The 15,140-nt window shown below is 36.6% G+C and overlaps 1 protein-coding gene and 1 non-coding gene across 15 annotated transcripts in view; both read left to right on the top strand.

The window, feature by feature from the left end:
• The window catches only part of SYNE1 (spectrin repeat containing nuclear envelope protein 1), a 536,476-nt gene that overhangs the window by 234,373 nt on the left and 286,963 nt on the right, over positions 1-15,140 (top strand). For all 14 annotated transcript variants that reach the window (XM_077149294.1, XM_077149293.1, XM_077149295.1 and 11 more), the window contains exon 43: positions 181-363. In XM_077149294.1, the coding sequence (XP_077005409.1) occupies positions 181-363 (183 nt within the window). The remainder of the gene's footprint in view (positions 1-180; positions 364-15,140) is intronic.
• Positions 13,372-13,562, top strand: LOC143675416 (U2 spliceosomal RNA). Its single transcript, XR_013171640.1, has one exon. It is a non-coding gene; the product is annotated as a U2 spliceosomal RNA (small nuclear RNA).

Below are 15,140 nucleotides of genomic sequence, written 5' to 3'. Positions count from 1 at the left end.
AAGATTTAGCATTAACTTGATTTAGGTATGCTAATTAGCCTGCAACAATTTTTTGTAAGAATTTGTTTTTTAATAAGAAAATAATTTTATGATTTGGGAAGCATTGATTTTTTAAAATTTTTTGGTGAACTTTTTAAAGGCTCAGGGTATTAATGGCCTGACTTCTTTTTTCTGCCATAGGTATCGGAGAGAATTGAGGAAAACATGGATAGATTGAGAGTAAGCCTGTCCATTTGGGATGATGTACTTTCAAGTAAAGAGGAGATTGATGGATGGTCCAACAGTTCTGTCCCACAACTGTCTGAAAGCATCAGCAACCTGAATGACAGCCTCAAAACAGAAGAGTTCCTTAAGGAATTTGAGGTAAATTGACTAAGCCCATGTAAATGAGCTTATGATGTATTGTTGACCAACTTATGAAAAACTGTGTCTTATTTAAAGTTTTCTCTTTTATTTTTTATTTTTTTAATTGTATTTATTTTTATTTATTTTGGGGGTATGTGGTCTAGGAATTGAACCTGAATCTCCCTCATGAAAGGCGAGCATTCTCTCACTGAACCACCCATGCACCCGTCTTTTTATTAATTAAAAAAAGAATTAACAAAACAATTAGAAATCATTCCAATCTACATGTACAATCAGTAATTCTTAATAACATCACATAGTTGCATAATCATCATTTCTTAGTACATTTGCATCGATTTAGAAAAAGAAATAAAAAGACAACAGAATAAGAATTAAAACAATAATAGAAAGAAAAAACAAAAACAAAAACAAAAAACCTATACCTCACATGCAGCTTCATTCAGTGTTTTAACATAATTGCATTACAATTGGGTAGTATTGTGCTGTCCATTTCTGAGTTTTTATATCCAGTCCCGTTGTACAGTCTGTATCCCTTCAGCTCCAATTATCCCTTCTCTCTTTTTTTTTTTTTTAATTAACGGAAAAAAGAAATTAACCCAACATTTAGAGAGCATACCATTCTACATATGCAATCATTAATTCTTAACATCATCACATAGATGCATGATCATCATTTCTTAGTACATATGCATTGGTTTAGAAGAACTAGCAACATAACCGAAAAAGATATAGAATGTTAATATAGAGAAAAAAATAAAAGTAATAATAGTAAAATCAAAACAAAACAAAACAAAACAAAACAAAACAAAAACCTATAGCTCAGATGCAGCTTCATTCAGTGTTTTAACATGATTACTTTACAATTAGGTATTATTGTGCTGTCCATTTTTGAGTTTTTGTATCTAGTCCTCTTACACCGTCTGTATCCCTTCAACTCCAATTGGCCATTATCTTACCCTGTTTCTACCTCCTGCTGGACTCTGCTATCAAGGACATATTCCAAATTTATTCTCGAATGTCTGTTCACATCAATGGGACCATACAGTATTTGTCCTTTAGTTTTTGGCTAGACTCACTCAGCATAATGTTCTCTAGGTCCATCCATGTTAATACATGCTTCATAAGTTTATCCTGTCTTAAAGCTGCATAGTATTCCATCGTATGTATATACCACAGTTTGTTTAGCCACTCTTCTGTTGATGGAGATTTCGGCTGTTTCCATGTCTTTGCAATTGTAAATAACGCTGCTATAAACATTGGTGTGCAAATGTCCGTTTGTGTCTTTGCCCTTAAGTCCTTTGAGTATATTCCCAGCAATGGTATTGCTGGGTCGTATGGCAATTCTATATTCAGCTTTTTGAGGAACCGCCAAACTGCCTTCCACAGTGGTTGCACCCTTTGACATTCCCACCAACAGTGGATAAGTGTGCCTCTTTCTCCGCATCCTCTCCAGCACTTGTCATTTTCTGTTTTGTTGATAATGGCCATTCTGGTGGGTGTGAGATGATATCTCATTGTGGTTTTGATTTGCATTTCTCTAATGGCCAGGGACATTGAGCATCTCTCATGTGCCTCTTGGCCATCCGTATTTCCTCTTCTGAGAGGTGTCTGTTCAAGTCTTTTTCCCATTTTGTAATTGGGTTGGCTGTCTTTTTGTTGTTGAGATGAACAATCTCTTTATAAATTCTGGATACTAGACCTTTATCTGATATATCATTTCCAAATATTGTCTCCCATTGTGTAGGCTGTCTTTCTACTTTCTTGATGAAGTTCTTTGATGCACAAAAGTGTTTAATTTTGAGGAGTTCCCATTTATTTATTTCCTTCTTCAGTGCTCTTGCTTTAGGTTTAAGGTCCATAAAACCGCCTCCAGTTGTAAGATCCATAAGATATCTCCCAACATTTTCCTCTAACTGTTTTATGGTCTTAGACCTAATGTTTAGATCTTTGATCCATTTTGAGTTAACTTTTGTATAGGGTGTGAGAGATAGGTCTTCTTTCATTCTTTTGCATATGGATATCCAGTTCTCTAGGCACCATTTATTGAAGAGACTGCTCTGTCCCAGGTGAGTTGGCTTGACTGCCTTATCAAAGATCAAATGTCCATAGATGAGAGGGTCTATATCTGAGCACTCTATTCGATTCCATTGGTCGATATATCTATCTTTATGCCAATACCATGCTGTTTTGACCACTGTGGCTTCATAATATGCCTTAAAGTCAGGCAGCGCGAGACGTCCAGCTTCGTTTTTTTTTCCTCAAGATGCTTTTAGCAATTCGGGGCACCCTGCCCTTCCAGATAAATTTGCTTATTGGTTTTTCTATTTCTGAAAAATAAGTTGTAGGGATTTTGATTGGTATTGCATTGAATCTGTAGATGAGTTTAGGTAGGATTGACATCTTAATTATATTTAGTCTTCCAATCCATGAACACGGTATGCCCTTCCATCTATTTAGGTCTTCTGTGATTTCTTTTAACAGTTTTTTGTGGTTTTCTTTATATAGGTTTTTTGTCTCTTTAGTTAAATTTATTCCTAGGTATTTTATTCTTTTAGTTGCAATTGTAAATGGGATTCCTTTCTTGATTTCCCCCTCAGCTTGTTCATTACTAGTGTATAGAAATGCTACAGATTTTTGAATGTTGATCTTGTAACCTGCTACTTTGCTGTACTCATTTATTAGCTCTAGTAGTTTTGTTGTGGATTTTTCCGGGTTTTCGACGTATAGTATCATATCGTCTGCAAACAGTGATAGTTTTACTTCTTCCTTTCCAATTTTGATGCCTTGAATTTCTTTTTCTTGTCTAATTGCTCTGGCTAGAACCTCCAACACAATGTTGAATAATAGTGGTGATAGTGGACATCCTTGTCTTGTTCCTGATCTTAGGGGGGAAGTTTTCAATTTTTCCCCATTGAGGATGATATTAGCTGTGGGTTTTTCATATATTCCCTCTATCATTTTAAGGAAGTTCCCTTGTATTCCTATCTTTTGAAGTGTTTTCAACAGGAAAGGATGTTGAATCTTGTCGAATGCCTTCTCTGCATCAATTGAGATGATCATGTGATTTTTCTGCTTTGATTTGTTGATATGGTGTATTACATTAATTGATTTTCTTATGTTGAACCATCCTTGCATACCTGGGATGAATCCTACTTGGTCATGATGTATAATTCTTTTAACGTGTTGTTGGATACGATTTGCTAGAATTTTATTGAGGATTTTTGCATCTGTATTCATTAGAGAGATTGGTCTGTAGTTTTCTTTTCTTGTAATATCTTTGCCTGGTTTTGGTATGAGGGTGATGTTGGCTTCATAGAATGAATTAGGCAGTTTTCCCTCCTCTTCGATTTTTTTGAAGAGTTTGAGGAGAATTGGTACTAATTCTTTCTGGAACGTTTGGTAGAATTCACATGTGAAGCCATCTGGTCCTGGACTTTTCTTTTTAGGAAGCTTTTGAATGACTAATTCAATTTCTTTACTTGTGATTGGTTTGTTGAGGTCATCTATGTCTTCTTGAGTCAAAGTTGGTTGTTCATGTCTTTCCAGGAACCCATCCATTTCATCTAAATTGTTGTATTTATTAGCGTAAAGTTGTTCATAGTATCCTGTTATTACCTCCTTTATTTCTGTGAGGTCAGTAGTTATGTCTCCTCTTCCATTTCTGATCTTATTTATTTGCATCCTCTCTCTTCTTCTTTTTGTCAATCTTGATAGGGGCCCATCAATCTTATTGATTTTCTCATAGAACCAACTTCTGGTCTTATTGATTTTCTCTACTGTTTTCATATTTTCAATTTCATTTATTTCTGCTCTGATCTTTGTTATTTCTTTCCTTTTGCTTGCTTTGGGATTAGTTTGCTGTTCTTTCTCCAGTTCTTCCAAGTGAACAGTTAATTCCTGCATTTTTTGCCTTTTCTTCTTTTCTGATATAGGCATTTAGGGCAATAAATTTCCCTCTTAGCACTGCCTTTGCTGCGTCCCATAAGTTTTGATATGTTGTGTTTTCATTTTCATTTGCCTCCAGGTATTTACTAATTTCTCTTGCAATTTCTTCTTTGACCCACTCGTTGTTTAAGAGTGTGTTGTTGAGCCTCCACGTATTTGTGAATTTTCTGGCATTCCGCCTATTATTGATTTCCAACTTCATTCCTTTATGATCCGAGAAAGTGTTGTGTATGATTTCAATCTTTTTAAATTTGTTAAGACTTGCTTTGTGACCCAGCATATGGTCTATCTTTGAGAATGATCCATGAGCACTTGAGAAAAAGGTGTATCCTGCTGTTGTGGGATGTAATGTCCTATAAATGTCTGTTAAGTCTAGCTCCTTTATAGTAATATTCAGATTCTCTATTTCTTTATTGATCCTCTGTCTAGATGTTCTGTCCATTGATGAGAGTGGGGAATTGAAGTCTCCAACTATTATGGTATTTGTGTCTATTTCCCTTTTCAGTGTTTGCAGTGTATTCCTCACATATTTTGGGGCATTCTGGTTTGGTGCATAAATATTTATGATTGTTATGTCTTCTTGTTTAATTGTTCCTTTTATTAGTATATAGTGTCCTTCTTTATCTCTTTTAACTGTTTTACATTTGAAGTCTAACTTGTTGGATATTAGTATAGCCACTCCTGCTATTTTCTGGTTGTTATTTGCATGAAATATCTTTTCCCAACCTTTCACTTTCAACCTATGTTTATCTTTGGGTCTAAGATGTGTTTCCTGTAGACAGCATATAGAAGGATCCTGTTTTTTAATCCATTCTGCCAATCTATGTCTTTTGATTGGGGAATTCAGTCCATTAACATTTAGTGTTATTACTGTTTGGATAATATTTTCCTCTGCCATTTTGCCTTTTGTATTATATATATCATATCTGACTTTCCTTCTTTCTACACTCTTCTCCATACCTCTCTCTTCTGTCTTCTCGGTTCTGACTCTATTGCTCCCTTTAGTATTTCTTGCAGAGCTGGTCTCTTGGTCACAAATTCTCTCAGTGACTTTTTGTCTGAGAATGTTTTAATTTCTCCCTCATTTTTGAAGGACAATTTTGCTGGATATAGGAGTCTTGGTTGGCAGTTTTTCTCTTTTAGTAATTTAAATATATCATCCCACTGTCTTCTAGCCTCCATGGTTTCTGCTGAGAAATCTACACATAGTCTTATTGGGTTTCCCTTGTATGTGATGGATTGTTTTTCTCTTGCTGCTTTCAAGATCCTCTCTTTCTCTTTGACCTCTGACATTCTAACTAGTAAGTGTCTTGGAGAACGCCTATTTGGGTCTAATCTCTTTGGGGTACGCTGCACTTCTTGGATCTGTAATTTTAGGTCTTTCATAAGAGTTGGGAAATTTTCAGTGAAAATTTCTTCCATTAGTTTTTCTCCTCCTTTTCCCTTCTCTTCTCCTTCTGGGACACCCACAACACGTATATTTGTGCAGTTCATATTGTCCTTGAGTTCCCTGATACCCTGTTCAGATTTTTCCATTCTTTTCCCGATAGTTTCTGTTTCTTTTTGGGATTCAGATGTTCCATCCTCCAAATCACTAATTCAATCTTCTGTCTCTTTGAATCTATCATTGTAGGTATCCATTGTTTTTTCTATCTTTTCTACTTTGTCCTTCACTTCCATAAGTTCTGTGATTTGTTTTTTCAGTTTTTCTATTTCTTCTTTATGTTCAGCCCATGTCTTCTTCATGTCCTCCCTCAATTTATCGATTTCGTTTTTGAAGAGGTTTTCCATTTTTGTTCGTATATTTAGCATTAGTTGTCTCAGCTCCTGTATCTCATTTGAACTATTGGTTTGTTCCTTTGACTGGGCCATATTTTCAATTATTTGAGCGTGATCCATTATCTTCTGTTGGCGTCTGCGCATTTAGACAGATTTCCCTGGGTATTGGATCCAAAAGTTTGGAAGATTTTCCTGTGAAATCTCTGGGTTCTGTTTTTCTTATCCTGCCCAGTAGGTGGCGCTCGTGGCACACGTTTGTCTGCGGGTCCCACCAGTAAAAGGTGCTGTGGGACCTTAAACTTTGGAAAACTCTCGCCGTCCGGGGGGTTCGCTAGCCAAAGCGGCTTGAGCCGGCCCGGGGTCCGAACGCAGGGAGGGTTGCTGGTCGCCACAGCCCGGGAAAGAGCCCATCCGAATTTCCTAGTCGGCCCTGGGCAACAAGCGTGGCGGGAGGGCGCCAGCGGCAGCGGCCCGCCCGAGAGAGTGCATTTTATTTTTTTACATCAGTAAAAGTTACTCTTCTATTTACAGCATTTGTCGGTGTTTACATGGATCTACAGATTAGATATCTAGGAATAAGACTTTTTAATTTTTTTTTATTAATACCCCCTGGAAAAAAATAAACTAAAAAATAAAACAAAAAGACAAATGCTCCCATGATCCTCCTCTCCTCATCCTTCTGGTAACCTTTAATCTGCTTTCAGTATCTGCAGATTTGCTGTTCTAATTATCTGGTTTTTTTAAACTTTTTTATTGTATAGTATAACATATATACAAAGCAAAGAAATAAAAAAGCAGTAGTTTTCAAAGCACTGTTCAACAAGTAGTTACAGGAGAGATCCCAGAGTTTGTTATGGGCTTCCATACAATCTCAGATTTTTCCTTCTAGCTGCTCCAGAATATAGAAGGCTAGAAGGCTTAAATATTTTATCACCACAATCAACTTTTTTTATTTCTGTTTTTGTAAAAAAGTAACATATATACAAAAAATAATAAATGTCAAAGCACAACACCACAATTAGTTGTAGAACAGATTTCAGAGTTTGACATGGGTTATAATTCCACAATTTTAGATTTTTACTTCTAGCTGCTCTAAGATACTGGAGACTAAAAGATATCAATTTAATGATTCAGCCAACATATTCATTAGTTAAATCTTATCTTCTCTGTATAACTCCACCATCACCTTTGATCTTTCTATCCCTCTCGGTAGGGGTATCTGGGCTATGGCCATTCTAACTTTTTCATGTTGGAAGAGTCTGTTACTAATATGAAGTAGAGAGATGGAAATATCTGATGTTCTGGTGAGGCTGGGCCCTCTAGGTTTCAGGACTTATCTGGTCCAGGGACTCATCTGGGGTTGTAGGTTTCTGGAAAATTACACTAGTGCATGGAACCCTTTGGGAATCTTATATATTGCCTTAGGTGTTCTTTAGGATTGGCTGGAATGGTCCTGGCTGGGCTTTGGCAGGTTATGATAGGCAGCAAGGTCTAACTGAAGCTTGTGTAAGAGCAACCTCCAGAGAAGTCTTTGACTCAATTTGAGCTCTCTCTGCCGCTGATATTTTATTAGTTACACTTCTTTTCCCCATTTTGGTCAGGATGAAATTGTTGACCCATGGTGCCAGGGCCAGATTCATCCCTGAGATTCATCTCCCATGTTGCCAGGGAGACTTTCACCCTTGGATGTCATGTCCCACATAGAGTGGAGGGCAATGATTTCACTTGCAGAGTTGGGCTTAGAGAGAGTAATGCCACATCTGAGCAACTAAAGAGGTCCTCCAGAAGTAACTCTTAGGTGTACCTATAGGTAGGCTAAGCTTCTCTGCTACCTACATAAGCTTTACAAGAGTAAGCCTCAAGATCAAGGACATGGCCTATTGATTTGAGTGTCTACCTATAGTTTGACACAGTATCAGGGGATTTCCTGATGATAACATTTAATAGGTCCATATCTTTTCCCCCATCCCTCAAGGGGCTTTGCCAGTACTTTCTGGTTATCTGTTTAATATACTCTAGGATGTATCCAGGGGAGGAACAAGAGTTAAGAGGAGGTTTAGAAGAAAAAAAAAAAAAAAGCTATACAGGATTAAAGGACCTCTTTCTTACCCTGGGCTCCCTATGTTTCAATTGTTCAAATGAGCTATACAGATGAGTTAATTTATGTGCTACAGAAAATTTTGGTTCCAGAGCAAATAAACCTTGCTTCCTTTGGTCTTAAAGAGTATGTGTGGTTCTAAAATATAGACATTGTCTTCCTTACCCCTGTATTTTGAATTAACCTGATTGGCTTCATTCTTATCTCTAAATATCAGGTTTTATATATATAAACAGCCTCTCGAAATCCAGAAATAATAATTACCTTCTCCAGACTAAATATGTCTGCTATAAAGCTTACAATCTAGGCCCATTTTCTTGAAAGCATTTTCTAAAGGAGACCATACCATCACCGTTCTTTTGTTTCTGGCTTAGATGTCACACATTCACATCATTGCTTACGTCGTGACTTCATTCCTTTTTTGTAGCAGCACAATCTTCGTTCATAAGTATACACCATCGTTCACCAATCTACTTCTCCGTCAGTGCATCCTTCAGTCAACTGCATTCATCAGGGATCATGTATAGTGCCCAAAGGCCACAGTCATCAACACTCTCAATTTTAGATAATTTCATTGTTCCCAAGGGAAAGAAAACCAATAAACACACCCTGGCCAAATAGGAACTCTAAACCTCCTCTTAACTCTTGTCCCTCCCCCCATTATTTATCTCTACGGTTGCTATGATAGTGCTGATGTTTTCCTTTTAAGCATAGCCCATAGCATGCAATAGTAGTTTCCCTCCTGTACCCTGGATGTAAGTACTCTTTGTACAGAAATCGTACCTTGGAAGTAGTTCTTGAAAGAACTAATTTATATTTTTAGTGTTAATCAGTGAGATATGTAGGTCTATACAACCCCTTTCAATCTTGTTCATCTTCATTATGGTAATATTATTTATAGACAACTAGAGAACCGCCTTCACTCCTATCTATTCCCTTACGTTGGAATTTAACTTCATTAGCTAACAGTTCACCCATCTCTAGCTTCTATGTATCTCTGAGTCCCTATATTCTGTATTATAAGCCTCTGATTTTACCTTTACCACGGTCATAAAAGTGGAATCATACATCTTTTCTTCTGTGTCTGGCTTATTTTACTCAGCATTATGTCCTCAAGGCTGATCCAAATTGTCATGTGCTTCACAACATAATTTTATCTTACTGCTGCATAATATTCCATTGTGTATATATGTATATATACCACATTTTGTTAATCCACTCATCTGCTGATGGACATTTGGTTTGTTTCCATCTTTTGGTGATTGTGAATAACGCTGCTATGAACATCGATGTGTAAATGTGTGTTTGTGTCATTGCTATCAGCTCTACTGGATATATACCAAATAGTGCTATTGGTAGGTCATAGAACAACTCAATAAGATTCCTAAGGAACCACCAAACAGACTTCCATAGTGGTTGTACCATTATACAGTCCCACCAGTAGTGCATAAGTGTCCCAATTATCCACATCCTCTCCAACATTTATAGTTTCCTGTTTGTTTAATAGCATCCATTCTATAGGTGTGAGGTGGTATCTAAGTGTAGTCTTGATCTGCATTTCCCTTATAGCCAAAGCAAATGAACATCTCCTCATGTGCTTTTGAGCCATCTGTATTTGCTCTTCAAAAAAAAGCCTATTGGGCGGGCCGCGGTGGCTCAGCGGGCAAAGTGCTTGCCTGCTATGCCGGAGGACCTCGGTTCGATTCCCGGCCCCAGCCCATGTAACAAAAACGGAGAAACAGAATACAATAAAACCAGAAAATGTTTAAAGATGTTTCCCTTTCTTCCTTCCTTCCTTCCTTCTATCCTTCCTTCCTTCTCTCTGTCTTTCCTTTAAAAAAAAAAAAAAAAAAAAAAAAAAAGCCTATTTCTATCTTTAGCCTACTTTATAATTGAGTTGTTTGTTCTTTTGTTGTTGAGTTATATGATTTCTTTGTGTATAGAGGATATTAAACCTTTGTTCAATATATGATTTCCAAATATTTTCTCCCTTTGAATCAGCTGCTGCTTCACCTTTTTGACAAAGTCTTTTGAGGTGCAGAAGCATTTGATTTTGAAGAGTTCCATTTATCTATTTTTTCTTTTGTTGCCTATGCTTTGGGTGTAAAGTTTAGGAAGCTACCTCCTATTACTAGGTCTTGAAAATATTTCCCTGCATTTTCTTCTAGAAGCTTTATGGTGCTAGTTCTTATTATATTTAGTTGTTTGAGCCACTTTGTGTTAATTTTTGTATAGAGTGTAAGATGGGGGTCCTCTTTCATTCTTTTCGCCATTGATATCCAGTTCTTCCATGCCTATTTATTAAAAAAATATTTTGTCCCAGTTCAGAGGATTTGGGGGCCTTGCTAAAAATAAGTTGAACATAGATTTGGTAGTCTATTTCTGCCCTCTTGATTTGATTCCATTGGTCATTGCCTCTATCTTGGTGCCAGTAACATGCTTTTTGACCACTGTGGCTTTATAATAGGTTTAAAGTCATTTAAACCTATTATAGCCAGCTATCTGTAAAGCCAGATAGCTTCACAGGGGAATTTTATCAAACATTCCAAAAAGAACTAACACCAGTCCTGTTCACACTTTTCCAAAAATATTGAGGAAAAAGGACTCTACCTAACTCTGTTTTCTTTTTTAGGATGCATTTAGCTATTCCTCTCACTTTATTCTTCTTTTTTAGGATGCATTTAGCTATTTGGGATCTCTTTCTCTTCCAGATGAATTTGGTAATTAGCTTTTCCAAATCTTCAAAGTAGGTTGTTGGAATTTTGATTGATACTGTGTTGAATCTGCAGATTAATTTATGTAGAATTGACATCTTAACTGTATTTAGCCTTCCTATCCATGAGTAGGAAATGCCTTTCCACATATATAGATCTTCTTTGATTTGTTTTAGCAATGTTATGTAGTTTTCTCTGTATAAGTCCTTTATGTCCCTAGTTAAGTTCATTCTATTTTGAATGAAATTTCCTCAGTTAGGTCACTACTTATGTATAGAAATGCTACTGAATTTTGCACTTAATTTTATATCCCACCATGTTGCTGAATGTGTTTATTAGCTCAAGTAACTTTGTTGTAGATTTTTCAGGATTTTCCAAGTATAGTATCATGTCAACTACAAATAATGAAAGTTTTACTTATTCCTTTCTCATTTGGATGCCTTTTATTTCTTTGTCATGCCTGATTGCTCTAGATAGAACTTCTAGCACAATGTTGAATAACTGTAGTGACAGTGGGAATCCTTGTCTTGTTCCTGATCTCAGGGGGAAAGCTTTCTGTCTCTGCATTGAGTATGATGCTGACTATTGTTTTGTTCATATATTCCCTTTATCATATTGAGGTAGTTACCTTTGGCTCCTATCTTTTGGAGTGTTTTTATCAGAAAAGGATGTTGAATTTTGTTGAATGCTTTTTCAGCATCAAATGAGATGTGATTTTTCCATTTCGATTTGTTAATATGCTGCATTATATTAATTGATTTTCTTGTGTTGAACCATCCTTGCATTCCCAGTATAAACCCCACTTCGTCACAGTGTATAATTCTTCTAATGTGTTGTTGGATTTGAGTTGCTAATATTTTGTTGAGAATTTTTGCATCTGTGTTCACTAGGGAGATTGGTCTGTAGTTTTCCTTTCTTATAGCATGTTCCCGGTTTGAATATTGAAATGATATTAGCTTCATAAAATGAGTTAGGTAGAGTTCCTTTTTCTTCAGTTTTTTTGGAAAAGTTTGAACAGGATTGGTGTTAGTTCTTTTTAGAATGTTTAATAAAATTCCCCTGTGAAGCTATCTGGCTTGGGCTTTACTTTGTAAGAAATTTTTGATAACTGATTAAATCTCTTTACTTGTGATTGGTTGGTTGAGATCTTCTATTTCTTCCTGAATCACTGTAGCTTGTTTGTGTGTTTCCAGGAATTTATTGATTTCATCTAAGTTGTCTAGTTTGTTGGCATATAGTTGTTCATGGTATCCTCTTATGATTTCTTCAAGGTCTGTGGTAATGCACCTCTTCTTATTTCTGATTTTGTGCATCTGCATCCTCTCTCTTTTTTTCTTTGTCAGTCTTGCTAGTGGCCCATCAATTTTATTGATTCTCTCAAAATGCCAACTTTTGGTTTTATTGATTCTTTCTATAGTTCTTTTGTTCTCCCATTCATTTAACTCTGCTTTAATCTTTGTTATTTCTCTTCTTCTATTTGCTTTGGGGTTAGTTTGCTGTTCTTTCTCAAGTTCCTCCAGGTGAGCAGTTGAATCTTCCATTTTTGCTCTTCCTTGTTTTTTGATATAGGCATTTTGGGCATAAATTTCCCTCTCAGCACAGTGTTTGCTGCATCCTCTAAGTTCTGATAAGTTGTATTCTCATTTTCATCAATTTGCAGATAGCTGTCAGTTTCACTAGCAATTTTCTCTTTGACCCACTGGTTGTTTAAGAATGTGTTATTTAATCTCCATATATTTCTGAATGTTCTCATTCTTTGATAGTTATTGAGATCCAGCTTCATTCTATTGTGATCAGAGAAAGTGTGTTGAATAATTTCAATGTTTTAAATTTCATAAAGACATATTTTGTGCCCCAGTATGTGATCTCTCCTGGAGAATGTTCCATGAGCACTACAGAAGAATTATATCCTTGTGTTTTGGGGTGCAATGACCTTTATATGTCTGTTAGGTCTTATTCATTTATCAAGTTTCTCTATTTCCTTGTTGATTTTCTGTCTGATTGTCCTATCTATAGAGTACAGTGGTGTATTGAAGTCTCTATTAATATTGTTGAAACATCTATTGCTCCCTTCAGTTTTGCAGATGTCTGTCTCATGTACTTTGGAGCTCCTTGATTGGGAGCACATACATTTATGATTGTTATATCTTCTTGGTGAATAATCCCTTTAATTAATTTATTGTGTCCTTCTTTGTCTCTTATGATGCCTTTACATTTTAAATCTATTTTTCTGATATTAGTATAGTTACTTCTGCTTTTTTGGGGGGGTTACAACTTGCATGAGAAATCTTTTTCCATCCTTTCATTTTCAATCTATTTGTATCCTTGTGTCTAAGATGAGTCTCTTGTAAGCAACATAGAGATGGATTAAGAGTGGATATTTCTTAATCTATTCTGCCAATCTGTATCTTTTAATTAGTAAGTTTAATTCATTACCATTCAAAGTTATTATTAAAAAAACATTTCTTGATCGCTTCTCGGCCTTTTGGCTAAGATCAAGTGTAGTATCTGTTGGTATCAGTTTAATATCGGATATGTCCTCTATCCGAGGACAATATATTAAATGGATTTTTGGAGCAGGGAGATGGAATAGGAGCTTGCTCCATCCACTCCACGCATCGACCTGGTATTGCAGTACTTCCAGGAACGGTGCACCCCTCCCTCAATTGCGATGTGAACTGACAGACTTGACTTTTCCCTGCTCTCCAGGCTTGCTCCTTTTCTTTACCACAGCGGGATGTCCAGAGCTACCCCTGTGTCTTTCCCCCAAGCTGCTTGTGCTGTCCTTTCTCCTTCATCTCCTTTTTTCTTTTCTTGCTGCTGTGACGTCCTTTATTCGTGGGGATGGCCAACCCAGGTTTCATGCAAGTAGTAAATGCTAGGTAGTTAAGTCTTGTATGAGCACTTCACTTGTGCTACATGTAGGCCCATTGTTCGCTACCTTCTCCAATCTGTGAGAGACCTTCTCCTTCTCGCCATCAACTTCGTCAGCTGCACCTAGCTCACTCTCTCTGTTCTATCCTAGGTCTTAAAATTAAAAAAAAAAAGACACTTCTTGAATCCATCATATTATCTTTTTAATTTTTTTTAAATTTTTAAATTAATTTTTTTAAAAAAATTACAGAAAGAAACACATTCTTAATATGTGATCATTCCATTCTACATATATAATCCATAATTCACAATATCATCACATAGTTGTGTATTCATCGTCATGATAATTTCTTAGAACATTTGCATTAATTCAGAAAAAGAAATAAAAAGACAACAGAAAAATAAAACGAAAACAGAAAAAAAAGCCATACACACCATACTCCTTACCCCTCCCTTTCATTGATCACTAGCATTTGAAACTAAATTTATTTTAACATTTGTTCCCCCTATTATTTATTTTTATTCCGTATGTTCTACTTACCTGTTGACAAGGTAGATAAAAGGAGCATAAGACACAAGGTTTTCACAATCACACAGTTACACCATGAAAGCTACACCATTATACATTCATCATCAAGAAACATGGCTACTGGAACACAGCTCCACATTTTCAGGCAATTCCCTCTAGCCTCTCCATTTACTCTTGGATAACAAGGTGATATCTACTTCATGCGTAAGAATAACCTCCAGGATAACCTCTCGACTCTGTTTGGAATCTCTCAGCCATTGACACTTTGTCTCATTTCACTCTTCCCCCTCTAGGTCGAGAGGATTTTCTCAATCCCTTGATGCTGGGTCTCAGCTCATTCTCGGATTTCTGTCCCACATTGCCAGGAAGGTCCACACCCCTGGGAGTCATGTTGCACATAGACAGGGGGAGGGTGATGAGTTTGCTTGTTGTGTTGGCTAGAGAGAGAGGCCACATCTGAGCAACAGAAGAGATTCTCTTAGGGGTGACTCTTAGGTCTAATTTTAAGTAGGCTTGACCTATCCTTCGTGGGGTTAATTTTCATATGAACAAACCCCAAGACTAGGGGCTCAGCCTATAGCTTTGGTTGTCCACACTGCTTGTGAGAATATCCAGAATTCAACTTGGGGAGGTTAAATTTTCCCCCGTTCTCACCAGTCCCCAAAGGGGACTTTGCAAATACTTTTCCACTCACTGATCAAATCACTCTAGGATTCATCGGGGCATCACTCTACACAAACCAACAAAATCTCATGTCCTACCCAAGGTTCCATGTACTTGTGTTGTTCAACCAAGCTATCTACATAAGTTATGTTAAGAAATGCACTAGTCAAAA

Source organism: Tamandua tetradactyla, chromosome 2 (genome assembly GCF_023851605.1).
Source record: "Tamandua tetradactyla isolate mTamTet1 chromosome 2, mTamTet1.pri, whole genome shotgun sequence".
Lineage (NCBI taxonomy): Eukaryota > Metazoa > Chordata > Mammalia > Pilosa > Myrmecophagidae > Tamandua > Tamandua tetradactyla.
This window is presented reverse-complemented; position numbering and strand designations above follow the sequence as displayed.